Source organism: Rhinolophus sinicus, linkage group LG06 (genome assembly GCF_036562045.2).
Source record: "Rhinolophus sinicus isolate RSC01 linkage group LG06, ASM3656204v1, whole genome shotgun sequence".
Lineage (NCBI taxonomy): Eukaryota > Metazoa > Chordata > Mammalia > Chiroptera > Rhinolophidae > Rhinolophus > Rhinolophus sinicus.
Window position 1 is genome coordinate 76,891,314 of NC_133756.1, and position 26,231 is coordinate 76,917,544.

The following is a 26,231-nucleotide window of genomic DNA, read 5'->3' on the forward strand; positions in this document are numbered from 1 at the left end:
AACTTAAACATGTATGTGTGCTTGTGTGTGGTTTCAAAAAAAGTTTAATTATATAGATTCTATATATGGAATTATCATTTCTCAAGTTTGTGACATCTAAACAGATTTACCAATATAAAGGGCAGTGTCATATGTATGTGTGTACATAAGTCAGCATGACCCATCGTAGATTACATACCTAGCTACAACTGGAAAAAACACCAAAATTATGAATAGTATTTTTGTAAACCCTTTGGCTTAGTTGGAGATACTATCAGAAAGATATATATTGAACTTGTTTCTCTTTGAGAGTATAAAATGTGAACAAAAATAAAATTAAAACATGCTTTTACCATACAAATATCTTTTTGTTTACTGAAAGCCTAACCAAAGAAAGGTTTCACTTAAATAATTAACTTTAGAATTAGGTAATTTTTTTAAATTAAAGCTTTACCAATTATTCTCCCTTACTATGGATATTAGCCAAAATTTGATCGTTATCAATAAAAGATGTACAGAGTTCAGCATCACTTTAGGTTTTCTCATTATACAGAATTTTTAGTCTGCATACTCTAGAACATCCACAAACCATTTATAGATGAATTTTCCAAAAACTTAGCTCTGATCCTGCCAAATCAGTCTAATTGACAGTAAGAAATTAAACCAAACAAGGAAATTATCAAACATTCCTTTTTGAGTCAATTAATATGAAAGTCTTGGAAAATGCCAGTGGTACAGTTTCATATTGTTCAACAAATTATTCTATTATGTAATATGATTCTCTCTGTTGTGGGATGTTTTTCATATTTGCCTTGAGTCCACTGGCAAATTTAGCATACTTATAAATTGATTATTCCTCCAATGATGAAATCTCTATGTTATCAAAAAGTGAATTGAGAATGAAACATTCAGATCATTGCTTAAAATAAAGCTTGTGAGATCAGTTTATGTCTCTAATACTCAACCTATGTCCAAAATATAACCATGATCAATATTTAACGTTCATCTTCAATAGCACTTGTAAATCACATAGTTGAGTAACTAATTTAATGCTCTGTTCTTCCCTTTACTCCCCACTGTGACTTGGATCCAGGAGCACATCGAATCACCCTGCTGTCATAGGGTTCATCTCCCGCTGATACAGCAAACCAGTTCTGAGGATAAACATTGAAGTCAAACATTACTTTCTAATTGCTTTTCTTCCTTGGTCCAAAAGGTTCATTTCTAAAAATAATTCAAATTATAGAGTATTTTCTGTTGTCTGGACATTGGATTGTAGAAATCCAGAGGTCAACATTAAGCCAGTGGCTTTATTTCTTTATAAAATGAGAACGTAAAATGGAATTCCAGCAAAAAGCTGAACTTGCAGCTCCTGAGCATATCCTGTGTGGTGCATGACGTGGACTTCAGGGGGCCACTATTGGGATCCTTAACTGTTGTCCACTGTAGATGTTTAAGGAAGCAAAACTTGAGTCCAAATAACAATAAAATAGCTCATTTCCAGTCAAGATGGCAGGATAGGTAAACACTGTGCTTGCCTCCTCTCTCAACCACATCAAAATTATAACTAAACTACCTAACAACCATCATTGAAAATCACCTGAAGTCTAGCTGAACAGAAGTCTTACAACTAAAGAAGTACAGAAGAAGCCATCACGAGACTGATAGGAGGTGTATAGATGTGGAAAAGGCTGTCCCCACACCCACATATGACTATAAAAATCTGGAGGGATATCTCAGCTGCAGAGGCCCCCCCATGAAGAGTAAGGGATCCCACACCAGATTCCCGAGCTCAGGGTTCCAATGCCAGGGAGCAAAATCCCCATAACTTCTAGGTGTGAAAATCAACAGAGATTGGCACTGAGTGAGGCAAGGGCAATTGCTGCCCCAGATGCTTCTCTTAAAGGGTTCACACATGGACTTACTCCCTGATGGACTCACTCTCTCTGAACTGGGGCAGCACCTCAAAAGATGGCAGGGACATACAGGGAGGAATTCAGTTGTCTGGCTTTAAAGCAAGGACTGGAGGGGCAGCTTTATTCCAGACAGAAGTGCTGGTGGAGGCCATAGTTTCTATGTTGAGCCTTCCCTCCACCCAGTAGGCAGACACAGGCAGCCTCTATATCTGAGTTTCCATCAACCTGGCTAACACCGTTCACCCCACCTTGGTGATTCCCTAAGACCCTGCCCCTCCCAAATTTCAGGCCCACCCAAGCTGCTTCCAGTGGCTTTTCTGTACAAACAGCCTGTCTTGGCTCATGCTGTGGACTTTCCTAAAATCTCTCCAAGGTTCACAAAACACAAAGAAGCAGGATCTGGCCTCAATGTGCCCCATCCCTCTTGCTAAGCAGCCCCAAGCCTGGCAATGGTGGCAGTGGGCCTCAGTTTCCAGCTTAGCCCCTCCCAGGCACCTCCATGCCAAGCATGGGTATCATCTATATGTGGATTTCTTTGTGGCTTGCTCCAGGTGGCTCTGGGCAGGGCTCAAGCAGAGGATGAACTTGGTCTGTAGCAGGGCCCCTCTCAGGAGGCCCCAGGGCCAGCATACTTGGTAACCTGCTTTGGACCCTCAACAGCCTCCATAGATGACACATCCAAAGGGCAGAATGGGCAGGCACCAGAGCCCTGCTAAAGCAAATCCTGCTCCATAGGATCAGCCCCTGCACAACGGTCATCATGACCAGTCCTCAGAACCAATCAGCCTGAAGGTCAGTCCCTTCCACTGATGTTCAAACAGCAACTAAAGCTCAGCTACAACAGGAGGGCACACACAACCCACATAAGGGACACACCTGCAGCACCCAGCTCTGGTGACAAGGGAGACTGTGCCACTGGGCCCCACAGGACACCTACTACATAAGGCCACTCTACTAAGACCAGGAGACATAGCAGCCCTACCTAATACATAGAAACAAACACATGGAGGCAGCCAAAATGGGGAGACAAAGAAATATGTCCCAAATGAAAGAACAGAACAAAGCTCCAGAAAAAGAACTAAACGAAATGGAAGCAATCTGCCAGATACAGAGTTCCAAACACTGTTTATAAGGATGCTCAGTGATCTCATTGAAACTTCAACAAAGAGATAGGAAACGTAAAAATGGAGATTAAAAAAACATAAAAAAAGAACCAGTCAGAAATAAAGAATACATTAACTGAAATGAAGAATATATTAGAGGGAATCAGCAGTAGATTAGATGAAGCAGAGGCTCTAATCAGCAATTTGGAGGAGAAGGTAGCAGAAAACACCCAATCAGAACAGCAAAAAGAAAAGAAAAATCCAAAAATCACTGGATAATTTAAGGGACTTCTGGGATAACATCAGGCATACCAACATTTGCATCATGGGAGTACCAGAAGTAGAGGAAAGAAAGCAAGAAATTGAAAACCTATTTGAAGAAATAATGACTGAAAACTTCCCTAACTTGTTGAAGTAAATAGACACACAAGCCCAGGAAACACAGTCCCAAACAAGATGAACCCAAAGAAGCCGACACCAAGACACATCATAATTAAAATGTCAAAGGTTAAAGACAAAGAATCTTAAAAGCAGCAAGAGAAAAGCAGTTAGTTACCTGCAAGGGACTCCCATAAGCCTGTCAGCTGATTTTTCAACAGAAACTTTTCAGGCCAGAAGGGATTGGCACAAAATAGTGAAAGTGATGAAGAGCAAGGAACTACAACCAAGATTACTCTACCCAACAAGGCTATCATTTAAAACTGAAGGAGCGATAAACAGCTTCCTAGACAAGAAATGCGAATGGAGTTCATCACCACCAAACCAGGATTACAAGAAATATTAAAGGGACTTCTTGAAAGAGAAAGAGGAGGAGGAGGAGAAGAAGAAGGAGAAAGGGGAGGAGAAGGAGGAGAAGAAAGATTAAAAAAATATGAATTATAAAATGGCACTAATTACATATGAGGTCCGACAATTAAGTTTGCAAACTCATTGTAACAAAACAACGCTACGTACCTCATTGCTGAATATCACTATGGTCGCCTTCGAAGTACTCCCCTTGGGAAGCTCTGTGCACCAACACCAGTGCCTAGTGCACCCTTCAAAGCAGTTTTGGAACTCTTTTTTCTGGAATGGCCATCAGAGCTGTCATCGTATTACTCTTGATGGCCTGAATGTCATCAAAATGTCTTCCTTTCAATATTTCTTTTATCTTCGGATAAAGAAAGAAGTCATTGGGGGCCAGATCAGGTGAGTAGGGAGGGTGTTCCAATACAGTTTATTGGTTTACTGGCTAAAAACTCCCTCACAGACAGTGCCGTGTGAGCTGGTGCATTGTTGTGATGCAGGAGCCAGGAATTGTTGGCGAAAACTTCAGGTCATCTAACTTTTTCACAGCCTTTTCAGCACTTCCAAATAGTAAACTTGGTTAACTGTTTGTCCAGTTGAAACAAATTCGTAATTAATAATCCCTCTGATGTCAAAAAAGGTTAGCAACATCGTTGCAACAAGTTCTCGAACTTCATTGTCAGAACTCGGTATGTATCAACAATTACTTTCAATGTAAATGGGTTAAATGCTTCAATGAAAAGACATAGCATGGCTGAATAGATAAGAAAACAAGACCCTTACATATGCTGCCTACATGAGACTCACTTTAGATTGAAAGATACACACAGACTACAGTTAAAGGGATATAAAAAGATATTTCATGAAAATGGAAACAAAAAGAAAAAAAAATCTGAGGTAGCAATACTTATACCAGACAAAATAGACTTTAAATCAAAGGCTATAACGAGACAAAGAAGGATCTAGTAATCCCACCTCTGGATATTTATCCAAAGAAACTTGGGTTTCTTTGGCTAAATATCCAGAGGTGGGATATTTATGCTGCGTCCATATGTCTACATATGGATGTAAACTACATATGTAAACATATGGATGCAGCATTGTGTGCAATGGTAAACATATGGATGCATGTGTTTACCATAGCCACCCATTGTTTACAATAGCCAAGATATAGAGGCAACCTGCGTATGCATCAATGAACGAATGGATTAAAAAGATGTGGTACATATATATACAATGAAACATTACTCAGCCATAAAAAGAATGAAGTATTGCCATCTGCAACAACATGGATGTATCTAAAGGGTATTGTACTGAGTGGAGTAAGTCAGGCAGAGAAAGATAAATGCCATGTGATTTCACTTATATGGGGAATCTAAAGAACAAAATAAACAAAACAAACTCATAGATAGAGAGAACATTTGGGGGTTGCCAGATGGGAGAGGGGTTGAGGGGATAGGTGAAAAAAAGTGAAGGGGTTAAGTACAAATTGGTTGTTACAAAGTAGTCATGGGAAAGTAATATATAGTATAGGGAATATAGTTGATAATATTGAAACAACAATGCATGGTGCCAGGTGGGTACTAGACTTATTGGGGGAAGAGGGTAATCACTTTTTAAATTATATAAATGTCTACCCACTATGCTGTACACCTGAAACTAATATAATCTTGTATGTCAACTGTAATTGAAAAATTAAAAATATATATTTTAAAAAATAATAATAACATTGTAGCTGAACCAAAGGAAGTAGAGAGATGCTAATATACCTTCTCTTTGCAAGAAGTAACCAATTAATTGTTCACTTTTTGGAGATTTAATCATCTGAGATTTATTAATGAGGCCCACTGCTGACTCGGTAGAGTAAGGAAATTTATATGTAATTCAGCAATGAAATAGATGGTTAATTAGGGTGTGAAAGTTACTCAAACTGAAATGCATTGAATTAATAACAAATATCCCTACAAAAATTTTAAAATATAAAGAAGGGAGATTCAGAAGAAATTAATTAATTCATAATAATTAACTTTATCAAGAATAGTCTAAAGAAGTGCAAAATTTAAAATTCCTGAAAGTTGCCCAATTACTTATTCTCAATAATCTGTTGATTTCTAAAGTCTCATTTCTGACTCCATCACGATTTTCTTAGAAAGAAAAGAAAAAACGAAAAACAAAAAATACCCCTGCTCTTTCCAAACGATCTGGGAAGGCTTTGAACGTCACTGTTTCCCTAATAACATAGTTCAACTGCAGCCTGTGCTCCTGCAGTTAATGAGCTTCCACGTTCCTGCAGGGAAAAGGCTGAGCCATCCTGAGGGACTGCAGCTTGGCCAAATGCTCTCAAGCAATTAAAGGCTGATTAAGTGTTTATCTTCTTTACAGGTGGGAAGGAAAGAATGAAAACGAAGTGGGCAGATGTAAAGAGACCGGCAAAGTTCACGTGACTGTGGATCTCAAATACTACCGACCAACTGAAGTGGTAAGGAGTCTTGGCCGCCCAGCATATGGCTGCATTTGGCCAGCTGGCTGGGAAAATACTGTCACTGAATGCCCAACGCCAACCTTCAGAGCTTTCCACTGGGCTCGCTGGCATCCTTCAGTGGGCACTTCCCAAACCAGAGTACAGTGCGTTGAATTTGAGATGTTATTCTCACCACAAAATCGATTGCTTTAAAAAGGAAAACAAGGGTAAAATACACCCAAGGAAATAGTTGGTTTCAGAAATGGAGACTCATATCAATGAGCCTCAATGTGTTAGTCTTCTGCTTTGACTGCTGGCCCCCGATACCTACAGGGTAGCTTTGACTTACAAGGCCCTCCACAACCTGCAGGATCTCAAGATCTGGAGTGCTTACCTATGTCTCCAGTGCACACACACACACACACACACACACACGCACTCACACGCACGCACACACACATACTCACACGCATACACAAACGTAAGTCATAAATGGTCTCCCTACACATTTCTTAACACTCAGCTCAAGTGAATCCTTTTCTGGACAAAATAAACACTAGCACTGAAATTTCTACTCCTTCCTTTGTATCTCCATTACACACTGTAGATAATTATAACACCTATTATAATTTATTATACTCATTTGTTTACATGTCTTTCTCCTTTTACCAAACCGTGAACTCTTCTAGGATAAGGAGCTTTTCTTTTAGTATCGTCGAATATAACAAATTAGGTGCTTAATAAATATTGATTAATAGGTAGATGGGTGGATAAATTAATGGATTTATAAATACAGAGGTTCCTGTGTTAAGAAATGACCTATAGATTGTTAGGACATAACATCTGCCTTTCCTACATTTATACAACCTTTCAGCTTGGTGTTGTCACTTTAATGTGGTCCACACTCACTCTGGTGACAAAACTCACCATGTTATATACCTAAACATAAAAGAAAGCAGACTTTTCCGAGACAAATGTTCAACTATGATGGCTACCTAATGAAATGTACATTAACTGAAAATAGAATCCCTTGAACCTGTTTTACCTGTGTTTTGAACCAAATTCCCATGTGTCGTACAAGCTTTCAGAGATTAGGAAAACCCCAGCAAAGAAATTGAAAGTGCATATGTCATCAGTAACCACCCTTTAAAATGTCTTGTTTCAAACAAAGAAAAACTTCATTTCATGCACTCTTACACACAGGAGGAAATAAAAAGGAAAGGAAATAAGCAGTGTTTAGAGACAGGCTGCAGTGTCTCGGCACTGCCCTGGCACAGGGCGTGGCTGGGTCTGGGACACACAGGGAACAATGGCTCCCTGTGTTAATGGCTCGTGGGTGTGCCAAAGAGAGGATGTGCTGTGTCTCTGGGGGAGGAAGATACGGCACACTCCTGCTGACACAGCAACAAGGCCTGTCTGTGGAGCCCCAGTCAGGCTGCATTTGTTTCCCTGTCCTCGAGGTGCTGCAGCGTGTCACTTTGCTGGAATTGCTGGAATGTCACACAGATCACATAAAGAGGCAAATTTGTTTCTGTGCTAACAAAAATTGTCATCTCAGAGTGGAAAACTTATTGAGCCAACAGAAACCTCAATCCTTATAACAATTTAAACACGGTTCTTTCTCTTTCTGGAGACCGAATAGTTTCCAAAGCTAGGAAGTCATTAAGAATGGCTTGTCTGTCATTCTCACTTAGGCAAGGTGTAGGATTGATAAGAGCACAGAACAAAAGGATTTGCTGAGCAGGAAAAGGACCCTTGGACTAACAAGACAGTTCTTGAAGTCGCTCCCTAGCAGCCCCTTTCCTGTCCTGATACTGCATCCCTCGTCATTTCTTTAGTTCATTCAAATGTCGTTATCATACCTGTTCTGCAACTCCATCTGCACTAAAGTTGTTTGAACATAAGAGTGGTGTCTTATTTCATAATCTTGCTTTATTTGTTCACTGATCTAGCTCTCACCCCAGAATCCTTTTACAGCTTGATTTTGGATGTTTAACTGCATTTCATCTTTCTAAGCCTCTAGGCTGCATTAATTTTGCTCACTCCATTTCAACTGGGTTTTCTGTTGGGCAAGATTTTCTTGTACAGTGAGACTAAACTTTTAACCTCATTCATCAGAACAAGGAGTTTTCCCCAAACTTGGATCAGCTTGACAGCCTTATATTGAATTGCCTCAGGGGTAGTAGCATTCGTCTAGTTGAAAGGTGACCAGTACTGAACATTGACTTGTAAACGAGCTTTCACTTAGGTGTGGGCCTTGATAGCCAACACATCCAGAGAGTCCCAAAAACCACCAAGCTTCTCTGAGGTTTATCAGCACTTAATATAGGGGAGACATGGAATTCTCCCTGGTCTACACTATATCCTTGCCCACTCAGTGTCTAAGTTCATCCAGCATGCCAGAGGCTTCTCTCCATTCTTGCTCAGATTCTGTAAAAGCTTGCTATCCTGATGAGCTTTTATCATGTGTATCTCCCCAAGATCTTCAGCACACAGGGCACTCCAAAGCCAGGAGCTTACACTAGACCTTCTGAGAGTCAGATGGTTCCCTAATGACTGATGGCAAAAAACATAAAGAAAATTTGAAAATAAAAAAGTGATAAGGACATATCAAGTCTCAGAACACCGGTATCCTAAAGCAGGATGAAAGGGACATGGAGCTTTGTATCTTTTTTCTAATAAGATTCAGACAAGCCTTAAGAAAGGCTCTTTGCTCCACATAGGCCAGCTCTAATCCAAAAGAGACCACCATGGGTCCACACAGAGCATACTGCCACGTGTGCCAAGAATCGGTGTCCCCATTGCCACGCAAAACCTTAACTACTGCTTCTGTATCCACATGAAGAGTCTTGAAAGTTTTCTGAACTACAGACTCCAGCACCCAGTTAGAACTGAATGAAGTCAAATTTTTTGCTTCTCTACCTATAAAACCTTGGGGCTTCCTTTGAACATTTAGGAGTTTTGCTACTGTGGAGAGTTTGATCCTGAACATTAGACTTTGAATTTCCCATTGCCCCTGAATTCCAGTATTTTGTGATGATGTTATTAATACTTGAATTCTGTGCCTCTGAAAACTCCTATCTTGTGTGTAGTTTTCTGTATGTGCATGTGTTTACACACAGATTCATTCATAGAGAAGTAGGGTTGTGCTTATATATGGGCCCCAGGGCCAGACTGTCTGAATTGTCAAATACTAGCTGTGTGACCTTGGGCAAGTTACTTCTCAGTGCCTCTGTTTCCTCCTCTCTAAAAATGGGATTGATGATAGAACTTCGTTCAAAGAATTGTTGGAGAATAATAGTCAAGTATACAACATGCTTATTAGAATAGTATCTGGCACACAGTAAAAAACCCAGTATTGATGCTGTGATTGATATTTAGTTATGCATTCAGCTATTTACCAAACACTCTGTTAGACCCTGGGAATACCCTTGTATGCACAAGACAGAATATCCCCTGCCTTTGTGGAAACTATAGATATAGAGGTCTAGATCTATACTTAAGTCTAGTAAGTTTTGAAAAGTAGAATGACATCATTGGTGAACTGTGTAGATTAACCAATAAAAAGTAGATAAGGTATAATCAAGGCTACTAGCAAACATTAATATGTTCTTAATATGTTTTTATTCTTGTTTTATCTTAATTTCCCTCCTTTTTGATCCTCTTTCTTAAGATTAAATAGTTACTCAGTGGTATGGAAGTATCATGTAAATGTAAGAAAATTGATACTGAACTGTTACATATTTTAAAATAATCACAAAGGTGTCATCTTTTCATTTGGGAATTTTTAACTTGGAAAATTTTAACCATGCCAAATGGTCAAGCCACTTAAAACAAACACAAAAAGAAGGAAGATTTTTTTCAGTGAAACAAGCAAAAATCCTTTATTTATGCAGAGTATTTAGGAAACGGCATGGGGGACACATTCATAGACCAAAAGTGAAATCATGTATTTTTCATAAAAAAGGACTTCAATTCTACCAGATAATGAGAACTAGTTTTTTTCTTGCTATATTATTTGTCTTTAACATTCATTTTTCTGCTTGTATTTCTACTGTCCTCAATTGTGATTGGCTTTTGTGTTATTTGCTTAGATACTTTGTTTATTCCCACTCTTTATAGATATTAGAAAAAAATATGACTGCAAATCTAAAATTGAGAAAACGGTAACTTTAAAGGAGTCCAACAAGCTAGTTAAACCAACACCTTCCTTCAGTAAAAACATGTGGCCAAATTCTAATAAAAGTACCATATGCTTGTCGAGTTGTCCCCTTTGCAAACTTTTCCTAATATTTTTCTGTAAATGAGGTTAAGTTAAATGGCCGATAATTGCTTGCTCTATCCCGTAGCTCTAGAATAATGCTACGTAACACTTTCCAGACCTCAAGAATCTGATCTGTCATCAGAGGACTGTATAAATACCAGGTAGAGCTTCCCTCAGGTCCGTCTTTGTGTATTGGGGGTCTTGAAACTGTCCCCTTTTACTCCCTGTTCTCACCACCTTCTCACACTTCCCCTCCTGTAGCAAGAAATTAGATCCTCTCCACTCCATCCCTTCACCTTCTCCAGCTCTGATATCCCTGTCCTGATCCTTCTGACCTCTACAGCTCTAATCCCCGCCCCCCCTGCCCCCCACTTTTCTTTGTTCCTTGTTTTGACTTGTGGGAGCTGCGGGAAAGAGGATTCAGAGATAGCAAATTAAGGGCAAGTCCCTTTCTTCCTGCATTCCTGGACCTGTAAAAGGAGAGGCTGGACTACTTGTTCTGTAAGGTCCCTTCCAACATTCATATCCTATCATTCCTCCTTTTGTAACTGTCAGAGCACACCCGTGTGGGATGCTGTCACTAATGCCTCGTCAGAATGCTTCCTCTTTTGTAATTGTTCTCTGAAGTTTTTACTACTTATATTTTATAAATAGTTTATATCTCTAAATCACTGTTTATATATTTTGAGCCTCCCTCTTAGACTCTTCATACTAATCTTTATATCCTTCCTTAATCACATTGGCCTTTCCTGCCCTTTTCCTTCCTTGGACTTAACCAAGAGAGCTTTAAGTTTCAATCTCTTTGGTTGATTCTCAAATATTCCACTGTATGTTTTCCATACTTCATGGGATCCCATAGAAACCCCCAGGGTTATGTAACATTCCTCCCAAAGCCTGTGATCTCTCCTAACATTGCTGGCCCCCTCAAGAACATTCCATCTCTATCTCATGAAATAGCATTGTGTAGTGACTATAATGCCCCCAACTTTCTCCTGTTTTTCCTTGAAGGTCCTTATGATTAAATCCAGATTAGAATGATGTCATTAAAGACTCAAAAATGTTTATGAGTATACATAAGGGTATGCATTCTCTTACTTAAAAGTATTTTTTGTATTGATCCTAAAACCTTTTTGGTACCCTTAATGTACATGGTTTCATTCCTTGCACCAATAGGGACATCTGTCCCTTTTTCCTAAAGAAGCTGTCCAGGTAGTGACTACCCTGGTTTATAATTGTAGTGTTGACCTCTTGACGTCTACAAAATAAATTCCAAAATCTTGGAAATTTGTTTTAGCCTCTGCAGCTACTTTTCTTAGGAATAGCAATTACTACTTGAGCTCAGCTTCTACCTAAACTAGCTCTTATGCAGGCCACTCAGAGTATAGAGTTACATACGGGAGGCCCATCCATCACCAATGTGATCACCTGTTCCCTCCTCATTTTCATCTAGCCAATGAGACCTGTGTTCTGGAATTTTACAAATCCCTATTTGCTATTTGTTTTTTAAACAGCTTAACAATGCACTTCTGTTCTATCAAGCCATGTTTACCTTCTACCAAACTATAATTCAAAAATCTTTATGCATGGAGATTTCATAGATAATACCATCCATGGTTTTCTTCCTCCCTCGCCCCATTCTGCTTTATCTTCCCAGTAAGGTTAATTATTCTTGTCCAGGCTTGATTTGATTTTTTTCCTAGCACATTATTCCCTTATGGACACCAAATATTCTGGCTGTACTAAAATTTAGTCTGTGTAGATCTACCTGGGCTCCTATCTGTCTGTATCTCACTCTGAGGCTCCCTGTTACCACACTCCCCACGCCCTGGGCTCTCGGCAAACTGGCTTCTTCATTCATTGTTACGTCTACCAGCGAAGTGGACAGTCCATTTGACTGCTTTTGTTGGAAACCTCCAGGTGGAGACCCACAGTGATGGTCTTACTTCCTGATTTGGCAGCTCTGATCTGCATGCTTCACGGCTCGGCCTGCCAGTAAAACCTAGTTCCCTTCAGCTGCTGTTCAGAATGGGCGCTGTCTTTAATAGCAAAATCAGCTTGTGCATAAATTTGCAAGTTGCCTGGATAAGTCATATGTGTACTTCTTCATGAAAAACTGGTGTAAGAATATCTAAGCTAAGAAATGGGCAGCTATCTAGGTACCAAAAGATTCTCTAATTTTTAGGATCATTACAGGAATCCTTTAAATAGTACTTTCATTGTGTACATTTAAAATATAACTTTTGTTTATCTCAGCTTCTCAGAAATATATCAGTATATGTAAGATAAAATACTCTTATGTGATTAGGTCTTAGAGATTCAATTCAGAAAGAATGTTTATTGGATTCCTACCATGGAAGGAAGTCCTAGTAGCCCTGTGAGAAATATAAAGATGGATGAGATGCGGTCCTTGTTTGATAGTAACTCTCAGACAAATAAGGGGGAGCAGCTAGGAAGCTACTGGGACAGTCACAGGGAAGTATAACAAGGAGCTACCTGAACCAGGGCAGTGGAGGGAGAAAAACTGTGACAGGTCCCAGGACACTGCAGAGATGAACACCAGGCGTTAGGGATCAGATTGGGTCGTGACAGGTGGAAGATAGGCAGGAACTGAGGGTGACTCTCTGAAGTGGAGGGCTGTGGGGAGATAGTGATGCCGTACCCACATCCGAGATCTAAAGAGAGGACACTGTCTGCAGGGGGAGGTGCTGAGGGCTGTTACATTCGTGTGCCTTGGGGATATCCATGTAGCAATATCAAGCAGGAGGGAGCCGAGGCCGCCTGGAGAAGAAAGAGGCTCATGTGTAAGCTTTGAGAGTTGAAGACCTGAGATGAGCACCCCAAAAGAGAGCATTTGGGGTAGGGAGCAGGGAGAAGAGCAGAGCATGAACAGGGAGCTAGTCACAAAGCCAGGCAGGCAAGTGTGAATTCCAGGAGGTAAGACTCAGAAACACATTTTGAAAAATGGGGTTAAGAATCCAGAGTTCACAAATCAAGCATTTGTGTCCCAGAGCCTGTGCCAGACTAAGTGCCCCTGACCCTAGATAATTATTCCCTGCCTTCAATGTTCCTTAAAGATTTATAGGCCAAGTACAAATAGTTTATAATAACTGGCAAATGATTACTACCGTATTTCCCCGAAAATAAGACCCAACCGGAAAATAAGCCCTAGCATGGTTTTTTCAGGATGCTCATAGTATAAGCCCTACCCCAAAAATAAGCCCCATAAGATCGTCAACCAGACAGATTCATTTAGTACATCCATTGCAACACACAACAGATGTATTGAATTATAAAATAATAATATTAATATATAATTAAATCTAAATAAATAATATGATTGACATTAATACTTAAAATAAATGATAATATAAATTATAATTAAGTATTTGTAAATACCCAAGCGGGTGCCTTTGGACGAGAGCTAAACACCTATGTAAACAGATGAACTCGAGACTTATTGCCAAATGACCGATTGGAGTACAGACACAACGCACGAATAACGTGCGCACTTGATAATGAATGGACGTGGTTGTGTCTAATATGAATCTTCATAATTCAATACATCGTGTGTTATAACGGGCATACTTAATGCACTCGTGTGAAATAAACGTTTTCTGAATTTTGGTGCCTACAATTTTTCATTGCTTTTGTGTAGACCATCATTCTTAACTGCCATCATTTTTGTTGCCACTCCTGTCTCGTAAGTCTTCAGTTAACACTTGATTTAATGGTAGATTTAAAGGGAATAATATTTTGACTCCCAGACAAGGTGAGTGCAAAAAGAAAGAGCTATTCTGCCGAGTACAAGACAGGAATCATGGAGGACTTCCGGAGCAAGAATCTTAGGCTTTCTGCGAAGAGAAGAAGATGGATCTCCAATTGGTCTGAAAATGGCGAGCAGAGTACAATAACCTCAGTCAACAGGTGGATGAGGGAAATGCTAAGAAGCGCAGGTGTGGATCAGGTCGGGACCCATTATTTCCTGAGCTGGAAGACATCAACTGTGAATGGATTGCTGACAGGAGAGCAAAGGCTTTGTTGTGTGCAGGGCTGATATTCAAGCATTTGCCCTCGCAATGGCACCACACTCAGAAATATCCCCAGAAGAATTCAAAGCATTGCAACACTGGCTAGATGGCTTCCTTCAGCAATATGAACTGTCTCTAAGAAGATTGACAACACTCTTCAAGCTGGAAGATACTAACGTTATTAAATGTACACTTGCATTCAAGTCCTTTGTTGATAGCATCGACTTTTCTAAATACCAACTCTCCAACATGATTGCTATGGATGAAACTGCAGTGTTTATAGGCCACAGATCTCAAACGACAATTGATCAGAGAGGTGCCTCGTCAATCTACATTCCCTCCACTAGTTATGAAAGTGCACGTGTTACCTGTATTTTGGCAATTCATCTGGATGGAAAGAAAGCCCCACCTCTAATCATCACTAAGGGCAAGAAAGATAAGGTTGAACGTGTTTCAGGGATTTATGTTCTTGAAACCGAAAAAGCTTGGGGCACACAAGCAGTCATAAAGAATTGGGTCGATTTAGTGCTGCCACTTGTTTTGCGAGGTGGCCAAAGAGGTCTGCTAGTCTGGGATTCAGCCAGCACTCACCACACTAAAGACATGAAGAACTTCCTTGCATAGAGAAGAATAGATCAAATAATGATTCCTGCAGGAATGACTGCCGATCTCCAGACTCTTGATATTGCAATAAACAAGCCATTCAAGGACCATTTGCACATGGAAATCAATGACTGCATTGAAAATAGAATGGAGAGAAATCAGCGTGGAAACTTTGTGAAGCCTGGCCTGCAAGAGGTCGTGACTTGGGTGAAGAATTCATGGGATAAAATCACTGACAGCTGTGTCACCAATGCACTACGAGCAGGCTACATGGACAAGAAGTGCTCATTTAAGGAGAGCTCTATTGCTGGACATGAGAGATTGGGGCCAATGGTTCCACAGGAAATGGAGTCACAAGAAATTCAAGCCGGAACTCGGGGTTTGGAGAGTTATGATGATGTTCCAGAAGAAGATGACATGACTGTGTTTGAATAAATGTAGGTTGTTGTACATGAATAAATGTCGATTGTTGTACATGAAAAAATAAGATATCCCTTGAAAATAAGTCCTAATGCGTCTTTTGGAGCAAAAATTAATATACAACCCGGTCTTATTTTCGACAAAATACGGTACATCTCAATACAGGCAAAACTGAATATCAGTGGTAAGCAGAGACCTAATTTCAAGTTGATGTGTCCTAGAAGTCAAGTTGCAATGCATTTTTGAATTCTTAAAGATCAAAGGTCTTGTGTAAATATAAGGTACTTTGCACGGCATATTATAATTTTTACTACTGTCATCATCATTAATCATCATCATCATTATACACTTCTCTGAAATCATTATTTATCACAAGGCATCTGAAAGGATACTGTGAGGTCTTCAACTCCTGAGATTTTCTTTTATTTAAGTATTCATTTTGTTTTGTACCTGTACAACTTCATGCAGAAAAGGCTGCTAATTAGCACTACCAGTTCTGTACTTCTGGATCCAATGGTAGAGATGATGATCATGGTGAAAGGTAGGGAGTTGAACTGGTGACCTTCGCTTCTGATTCTGCGTAAACTGCATGTCCCAAATGGCTATAACAGGCCTTGACCTCCAGCAAGTTCTACGGCTATGCCCTAGAACTCAGGATCCCTCACAGGCTAGAGAGCAGCCACCAGAGAGAAGACATCACCTATCATCGTGTTGACATTTACTGGCAACCACACCCTTCTCTCTTCCCTCAGAAATCTTGATGCAAAAACCTATCTTTGTACTTGCTTCTTAGAGCCAGCCGGATGTCACTCGTACAGTCTAAAATGTATTGGTTTCCTATTGCTGCTGTAGCAAATTGTCACAAACGGAGCAGCATAAAACTGCACAAATTTATTATCGTACAGTTCTGGAGGTCAGAAGGCTGACAGGAGGGGTTGACGAGCTGTGTTCCTTCTGGAGCCTGGAGAGTCCTTGGACTGTAGGATAGCCTGTTGGCCGAGAATACTGAATGAATCTCTTTGAACCGTTGCCGGATCACAGTGTTTTCTATTGTTTGGAAAACGCATTATTAATCACTTTGAAGAGAAAGAAAAAGTGGAGGACTCTAGTTAATCGTCAGTTTAAAGTTTCATAATGTACACACTCAAAAAATACCATCCACATGCGCTTGGGCAGCTGTGAATCAGGACAAGCCATGCTTAAGTCTGAGGGAACACCGGGCAGAAAGACAAGAAAGCCTTCGTAAAGGAAGGGAGCTTTGGAGCAGGGTTTTAGACAGATGTGTGCTGAGAGAGAGAGAGAGAGAGAGAGAGAGAGAGAGAGAGAGAGAGAGAGAGAGAGAGAGAGAGAGAGAGAACGTTCCAGGTGGGGGCAGGAGGTGCTCTGGGAAAGAGCCATAGGGCAGGGATGCTGTCTTGTGGAGAGAGTGGGCTCAGCAGGGGAATAATGAGAGACAAAGCTCCTTCCCAGCCCTTCCACTTGTCGCCGTGCCCCTCTGCGCCATGCCTCTGCACCTCTAGCCTGTCTGTGCAGCAGTTCAGCTGCTCTTCCTCCTTTATTTGTGTCTACTTTTTTCTCCCTGTATTTTTACCTTCTCTTCCCTTTTCTCGCTGTCATAAGCCTTAAAACCAGGCACATGTCCTCCTTCCGCTCCATGGAGCCACTATTCTCCTTGAGACCACCAGCCTCTCTTTCGGTACATGTCATCTGATCCCTGACTTTTGCAAGTTCTGGAAGTGTTCCCTCATCTGTTTAATTAAGTTAGTTTAACAACTTTGTGTTTGAAACTAATTCTTAAACAGCTTACAGCTGTTTTAGTGATTAAAAAGGTAAAGTCAGGAATAGGGAGGACCTTACTTTCATAAGAGATTTGTTTATCTCATAAACATGGGTCCCTAACAGTCATTCCAAGAAGATCAATCTAAATACGCTTTTTTAAAAACACATTCTTCGACTTTATACGAAATATTTCCCTATTTTACAGGGATTTTGGTGACAATGAAAGTAATGCTGTGCAGAAGTGGCATTAGAAAGACACTGTACCTTTTCAATGCAGGTTGTCTCTATTATTTTTGGAAAACAGATCATCAGAGAAAATGTCCCTACCGAGATCATCTAAAACCGCTTGTTAAACTTTTGGGAATGTGTCATATTTTCTCTAAGGCAAGTTAAGAAGATGTTGAAGAGAAATATTTGTTTCTGGATTAGTTTTATTTTTGGAAGATTAGAGAGTCCCTTATTGAAATTCTAAAATTTAAAAGAAAGTATAGTAATAATTTGGATAAGTTGTACTGGCTTGCATTATAAATTTAAAAGGTATAAGTCCCAAGACTTTTTACTCCCAGCCTCAAACTTATAAATCTTCTTAAAGCTCTTCAGCTCTCCTGCGTTTTCCACTGTAACATAACAATGCATATTTTTCCACCAACCTCAATGGGCATATAGAAGAATACTGATAAATTATTAGTTTCAAGGCCCTGCACAAATGTCAGCCTATTGATGAAGCCTTCCCTTATTGCCTCAGGCAAAGTTAGCACTCACCTCTTCTGAAGTACTTGTCCCATTGCATTGTGATGTGTTATTTCCACCTGGGACCTTGTGAACAGAAATGACATTGGATAGCACCTGGCACATAGTAGGGGATAAATTAATGAATGTCTGTATGCCACATCAGTGAGTCATTCTCATGCTTTCCAACCATCTCTGGTATAAACAAAATTGCTCAAACCAAAGTAATAAACTGTAATTAAATTTTAAATAGCAAAGAAGGTATAAAGATTTTCCCGTTTTTCTTTCTATTTGAGATTCTATGGCAAGATGAGTGTTGAGTTTACAGTTCACACGTGTACATCCAATCTTTAAATAAAATTCATATTCCATATCTAGCCCTTTTTTATATATGCCTTTTTCACTAGTTCTTTCATTTTTCTGCCCCTTTTTTAATCTTCTCCTGTTTTTGCTGATGTTCCTTTCTTTCTTTCTTCATTCTTTTCTGAAATTCTTTTTTTTTTTTCATACGTTCTGATTGTTTCCCCCCTTCCCTTCTTGCAACTTCCTTTCTAATCTCTTCCAAGCATCTTAAATGAGCTCAACACACCAGAGTTGATGCCGGTGCCTCTTCATGGGAAGCACTGGTAATGGCGATATTACAGCTGACTCTCAAGCGAGGTGCTTCAGGCATCATGATGGTGTGTCGTGTGCACTGTGGTGCCGTCCCTGTGTGAGAAAGCTGGCACTGTGTAAGTCTGTAGTCTTGGAAGGGCTGCACCAACAACATCACAGGCACTAAGTACATACTAGGTTGCTTGGTCTGAGGAAAGTACATCTGCCAGTTGGAGGTATTTTAAACTTTGAGCTGCTAATAAGAAATACCCCCTTTGGCAGCTACTATCATTCTTTTACCTACTCTAAGACTATTTGTGGAGCATACAGCGTAGAGACACTTACTTGTTCCTTTGGCTTGGTCCACTTCATATGTTCCTTTGCTATTCTATCTTCAAAACTTTGTGATTAAAAAAGTGAGAAGTACAGATCAATGAATCACTGTAATGACTGATGTTTTTACTTTGGAGCCAAAGTCTACTAGACACTTAATGGCATGTTACCACTTCCTTCCCTCACTTAGAATTGTCAGTGTTTTTCTTCTGTTAAGTGCAGACTGGAATTTAAGTATATGATTGTGTAAGATAAGTGACAGTCATTTAGAATAATATTTTTTTTTAATTTCTGAAATAAGTATTGGGCTTACGGAGAAGATTTTCCTAGTAAGGCTTGCAATATCTTTGCCTTTGTGAACCTATTTTGCTGAAAAATACAGTCCAATGCACTGGAATAGGCTTTGGATATACTTTCTAAAACAGGTATAGAAAATATAGTTTTCTTTAACATTACACTTCTCAGATGAAGAGAAGTGTACTGATTGAGTATAGCTGTCTTGCTAAAAAGATTAACTTACACTGAGGATGTGAAGAAAGAATTCTAATGCGTCCATGGGTCAGATGAATATGAAAAAGAAAAGAAGGAATGCAAATCAAAACAGTTGCTGATTTTCCTTTTAGGCCCATGTGCAGTGTGCTGCCAAATTGAGATGATGGGAAGCCGTTTTCACGCAGTTGGAACACCTATAAAATGTCGTGTGTGTGTTGGGGGGGAAGGGCAAGAAAGTCCGTGGATCCAAAGCCTGTTTTTCCATTGGTGATATGAAATAGTCTCTTCATGAATCAGCACCTCCCACTTGCCCTAAAGGTGGGGGTGGCTGTTAATATGATGCATTGTCTCTTCTTTCAGTTGGTAAGGGAGGGCAGTGGGAGGGCGTGTGACAAAGGGAGGAGACACTGAACAAACAATGGCCGAGCACCTGATCTTGGAGTGGGCGGATGGTAGGTGCTGGGAGCCGCAAGGCTGGTGCGCAATAGTCACATGTGGGACTGGGCAAACACCAACTGATCCCAGAAGGACGAGGCAAGATAATTCAACACACTGGGGGTCCATCAGCAAAACCAGGATACTCATCCCAGAAGGATAACGGTAGCTAAGAGAATGGCTGTAATCATGCCTTTCTTTAACATTTATGAAAAAGCTAGCACTTGGCTCCTGTATTTGGGTTTGTCTGGCAAATATAAAACAAAGTCAGTTGCTTGTCCATTGAGAACGCCCACCATGGTCACATTTCTTCTGATTCATTAGCCTTACATCGATGACTCGGTAAGAAGACTTGTGTTGACAGTTTTATTGCTTTCTCGCTTTCTACAGCAGAAACAACTTTATATACCTGCTCCATTGTCCCACTGTCCATCTTTCTGATTTAGCCTCCTTTCTCCTCAGCCCTCTTCCCCAGCTAAGTAACACTCACGTTGTTCTGCTACCAACCTCTGTTAAAATCCAAACTAAATAACCCATTGCTTACTAGAAATGCTCTTCTTTCCTTTTCTGCACTTGTCATTATATTATTCTTTTTGTTCCCAATAACGCAACCTCTTTTCTTTTGTCTTTCCTCCATTTTTATAAAGGCAGATGAACTTCATTTCTGATACCTTTATGCGTTGTCGTCTGCATGAAAGACTTAAAAGTAAAATGTGTGTTTGGTTTCAAACATGAGTTGTGGTGAGTCCTTATTTCTTCTGCATCTTCTATCTGTTTGACATCCTGAGCCCCAGCTCTCAGTATAGATAATGGGTTAGGAATGTGTATTTGCAGTTATTGCTGTTTCTATAAATCATTAGTGATGCTATTAGTGTCTTCCTCTGAAGGAAACCACAGGGAGGAACACTTCAGTCAGGTGATCAGGACTTAAGAAGGAAGCAGCACTTGACGGTCCTACACTTAGCTGTCTGCGTCTTCATCTCTCACATCTCCTCAGGTTCTCCGTCTTCTGAATGAAGGATGATTGTGCCAAACTTCACAAAAGTACTGGGAGGTTGAATTAATGTTTGTGAAACATGTTGAGATCTATTATCAAACATACTATTATTAGTATAAATTTATTTTCGAGGAAAACTCAAACTCCTCAAACAAGAAGTTAGGACTAAACTGACTGAATTACTCAATGTCCTCTAGAACTTCTGTGAAGCACCAAATCTTTGATCTCTTGGAACTTTCTCTCTTGGTACTAAGTCTGTTTCTAGATGCTGGAGAAGATTAAAAAGTAAGTCACGGTCATGGAATTACAAACAGAGGAAGAGTGTCAGGTATTGGTAAACGCTCAGGCGACGGATTGGACAAGATTTGTAGGGCATATTCTGTGGGTGGCGATTCGGCAAAGCCACCCAGCAGACATCTGCTGGTTGTCACACCATGTCAGCCCTAATGTCCACAGTGGCATTTATTATGCCATTTTGACAGTCCTTCCATCCAACTCATCCCATATGGCCGACGGGGACTTTGGTCCATACTGCACAGAATGTGGCTGAAAAGATGGCTTTCCAAAAGTTTCCCAAGTCACTTACGGGGTGGGGACGGATACATAGAAGACCAGGAGTCTTAGAGGTAAGAACAGACTGACAGCACAGAAATAAGCAAAGTGGGTAAAAAAATATACCTAGATTTAATGTGTGAAAATGGTAGAGGAGTACCCCCAAAACTGCAGGCTGTGTATGCAGCAGGTTCAAAGCAAACAGTGGCAAATTGGGTTTCTCCATTTATTTCCCACTTGAGGTGTTTCATTTTGATTGTAAAGTCAGAGCTGGTATGGATGTACCAGTTTCCCTATGTTCTTAGAGAAGTGGCCAGAGACCCATTTCTACTCAGGCAATAAGCAGAATTACAGGCATAGTTTGTTAAGGGTGGCCACACTAGCCAGAGTCCTCAAGCCTGGTGCATTATAATCATACAGAAAGCTGTTTAAAATACTTTTTTCCAGGGTTTATCTTCAAACCAGCTGAGCAGGAGTCTCTGGGAGTTCAGGATTGTCCGTAGGCACACTGAGACAGCCAGCCTGGAGCCGGGCAGTGAACACAGTGAGATCACCGAGGTCTGCAGTCAGAAGGATGCAGATGGCTTAGTTGTCCCCAGCATTTTTGGGTTTCATTAACCTCTTTGAAAATCAGATATAAGCTGATTCTTCCCAGGGGGGAATGCTCAGAATCCAGCATTTTTTATGCAATTGTAGAGAATCATCATTCCTTTCCAGTCATCCATGCTGAGAAAAATCAAAGCTGAAGTGTGAAGACTGGCTCCTTTCTTCTCTAATCCCAAGTTTTAGCTTAGCTCAAGTATCTTTTTATAGGTTATTTTACTTTTTAAATGCTCATTTTGAGTGATTAAAATTTTTATATTTGTGTAATCTGATGATGTGTAGTCAACCCTTCACAGAGCCGTAGGTAAGCCCTCCACAAACTCACATGGGTACTTTGGAAAAGCCTGGCACCTTCCCACACACAACAGAACATGAAGAGCTTTTGCCCCTCAAGGGAGGAAGTTCTTAGGACCTTCTTCAGCAGGCACGGTAGTGACGTTGAACTTGGCAGCTTCAAAAGGTAGTTTACTAATGAAAGTGAAATAGTGGTAGAAATTTAGATGTCACGATTTTGTGTGCAGGTAGCCTTGGTTTCCCCAACCCCATCTCCAAGAAACTCCCAGTAGAACTTCCAAGGTATATTTTGATGTGTCTATGCAGACGCGCATTTTGAATGCTGCCCCCGCCCCTACAGAGTTCTCTGATAAGCTGGAGCTCTGTCAGATCTGACACAATGACCTGTCTGTTCCATGCTGAGTACAGAGCACATGGCCACTGAGTGTTTGATGACTGAATGAATGCCACAAGTATACACGAAAAATCAGGAATCAGTGAGCTGCTTTAGGCATCTGATCAATCAGTTTGATTTTCTTTACCAAGTTGATGAATATATCTGCTGTGTTATCAGCCATACTATGGTTAAGCTTCTTAGGAACATGTACATCTACAAACGCTGTTCTCTGTCTGCTGGAGGCTGGGAATGTAAAAGCAGAGTGTGCAGAGACAATGTCAGCTTGACAGGCCTGGTGGAGGTGAGCCTCCTGGCTTCAGCAGGCACGGTGGTGACCAGCAGCCACTCTCAGGAAGCCTCCAGCTACAACATGGGCTCAGACGGCAGGGATTTAGGCAATATAAAACGAGTTTTTTAAAATCTGAAGTCATTTACCTTAAAGGATCTTGTATGGGTTGGGGTTTTATGTTATCATTTTATATACATATGCAATTTTTGTTGACTACTTCCAGAAAATAATTCTGCAGTTAAGCCAAAAGCTGTTGTTTGAGGTGCAAACTCTCCATTATTGGGTGCTGTGCCCAGATGAGCCAGGCAGGCTTTGAACTGAAAGACCGTTTTCCTTTCCCAAAACTTCATAATCTGGTTTGAAACATAACTCTCAGTCCCAAACCTACATGCTAGTTGCAGAATAAATTCCTGATAAATTCCTTGTTTCCCTTTATTCTCTGGAGCACACAGTGTCTCAGAGCTGTGCAAGGGCAGCTCAGAGTCAAGTTCTCGCCTCAGGAAACAGAGAGGAGTCATTTCGGTCTGCTGCTGTGAAGATCGGCTGGAACCATCACGTGTTTCTCTGTCCCCAGTCCAGGGGTGGGGTGAGGCAGCAAGGCCCTTGCTGAGGTAATGGCCTTTGCGCCACTTAGAAGGTGTGAGTTTGGCCTTGCAGCTCCCTGATTTCCCAGCACAGAGCCTCCTGGTCTCCGCGCACAGCTGCCCTGGGAGCGTTATCTTCTCATTATCATCATTGCAGATGGGGAAACTGGGGCACCAAAAGGCCACGTAACTTGCCTAAGGTCACGCACACTGTGTGGTACCGGCCTGGCCGGTTCCAGGCTGTGGTTCCCCATCAAGCCTCCGTCTTTCCCCAGGCTCATGAGTCCCAGCTCCCTGAGAACTTTGCCTGCTGCTCCTGAGCCACCAGGGACACCAGCCTCAGTGCTTCAGTCAGTTCCTGCGCTGCGGCACCGGGCTGGCTGGCACTTCGGTTCTCTGAAGATCTGCCTTCGCCTCTTCTCAGCACAGCTTCTCCTAGTGCAGTGGCTGTGTTTGCACCTACTTTATGGCCTGAAACTATAAACTCAGGGGCAGCATCCGTGCCCTGTCCATAGCACATAACCCTGTCCTGTCCACCTGCAGAATTGAGGCAATGTGAACACTTCATGGGCCATCAGAGGGAATTATACAGGTGGCCCAGCTCTCCCCCGTGGTTCTGAAGATTCATCTATGAGTGGGAGGGGTCATGGCCTAGCTGGAGCTCATCATCGTATCATCAGCGACTCCTTGTCCTTTTGCTGTGTCATTGGCACACATTGTACTTGCCACATAAAAAAGTCTTCTTGAGCAGTGTTTCTAGTTTATGTTTAAAGGATAAACTGTGAGATGCAGGATAGTAAGATGTGACTTCTGGTGGCTTTTTCAAGCAACAGTGGTCTTTCCCTGGGGCTCAGGGCAGTGTTAGCAAGGCCCGAGCCCTGGCCAGTGTCACTGTTCTGTCTTCAGTGTGCCTTCGGAATCTCAGAGCAGACCACTAGAGTTTCGTTTAACAGGACGATTCGACGAGAGTTTGGAGTAGGAATGGTTGGGGAAAAGCCAAACCTCCTTTTTCCATGATCTAAACCATTTTATCGACCACTTATCTGATGTAATGGGACTTTCTTCCCAATACCTTCTCCATACCTAAACCGTAATATTGTCAATATCAGACTTCATTACACGTTTATTTATCCCTGAGCAGTTCAGATTTGGACCTCTGCCATGTGGCATGTTAGTCCTTGTCACTGCCACTCTACTCACAGTGTCCCCAGAGGGGTTCCCATTGCAGGCCTGTTCCTCAGCTCGCCCTTCTGTCTTCGTCTGTCTTGCTCTTTTCTGAACACACCTCACAGCTGGGTGGGATGCTGCCTCTCAAGGAGAGAATTTCCAGCATCTGCAGAGTTACCGTCTTCTAGTTGTTTCCCTTCCTACTTGTGAGATATGTAAAGACGCCTCATGTTGTTTCACACATTTTCTGTGGATGGCGAACAAATGGCTTGCTCTTTATGGCCTCCAAGCCTTAGGAGGGTGTGGATGGGCACCTTTCCCATTTGGTACTTCTGGACGTTTCCTCTCTATGCCATTAAAATTGGATGAGCAATGTATTGGTTTATTCTTATTTCATTTTTTATACCGTATTTCAGGAAATGTAATTACCCACATGAGTTGTGAGGGTTCAACATATTTTGTGAAGTCTTTGGTGCAGTAAAAGAGTTGGTACTTGAAAACGTTTTTCTCTCCTAAAGCTTCTTTAAATGATATTAGGGCCCCAGCCCTGCCCAACAAATGCCTATTTTCATTTCTAATGAATCTAAAATATTAATGAAAATATTTTAACTACACCTACTTACCATATATAAAATTGTTTTTCTATGGAAGCGCATGTCCTGAGTTCCGAATCTGTGTGCTAACAACACGTGTCTTTCAGGAGTGTGAGGTGGGTGGGAAGGCCAAGAAGCTCAGCAGAGGTCCTCTACCCAGAGCTGTGTGTCGGGTCTGGCCTGCGGGAGGGCTGCCCTCAGGGACAAAGGCCACTTCCACTCAGTGCCTCACCCCTCGGCAAAGTAACAGGGCTCCGAAACAGAGCCTTAGAGAAAGTTGTCTTCTCATTATTTCTCTCAATCTATCCTTAAAGCCTTTCTTCCCCCTCCTATGAGACCTAGAAAAATTTTTAAGCAGTAGATAGGTAGGTGGATGGAACGATAGATATTTTTTAAAATCACAATCTATTCACCCCATTTTTTGACCTCAAAACCTTATGACTTGGTTTTGCTTTTGTAAAGTCATATAAAAAGTATGGTTAGCAGAGACGTGGTTCTGGTGGGCACAGTGGACATGTAATTTTAATTCCTTCTATTCCCAACCAATAATAATATTGAAATTTTGGGTAAACAACATTTGAGAGGTACTGAAACTTGAGATGCCTTTAACTGCTAAAATACTACTCTGTTATCCACAAACCACCAGTTATAAATATTTCCATGCCCAGTTCAGTTGACAGCAAGAGAATTTGGAAGGTTTTAAGCTAGGAACTGGTAAGAGATGCCAAATGCTTCTTTGCTTTCCCTAAAATACTGGCATGAGAGTTTGCCTTTAAAATAAATTTTGGGGGTTTAGAGATCTGTTGGACAGTGTAATGTCCAATCATAAAAGACAATTGTACATGATACTTCAA

The 26,231-nt window shown here is 41.0% G+C and overlaps 1 protein-coding gene across 3 annotated transcripts in view; it reads left to right on the plus strand.

The window, feature by feature from the left end:
- GMDS (GDP-mannose 4,6-dehydratase) overlaps nucleotides 1-26,231 on the plus strand; it is a 649,100-nt gene that overhangs the window by 538,732 nt on the left and 84,137 nt on the right. For 2 of the 3 annotated variants that reach the window (XM_019752387.2, XM_074335314.1), the window contains one exon: nucleotides 6,167-6,263. In XM_019752387.2, coding sequence (XP_019607946.1) covers nucleotides 6,167-6,263 — 97 coding nt within the window. Of the gene's footprint in view, nucleotides 1-6,166; nucleotides 6,264-19,618; nucleotides 19,667-26,231 lie in introns of those variants that run through there. The other variant, XM_074335317.1, reaches the window with a different exon arrangement.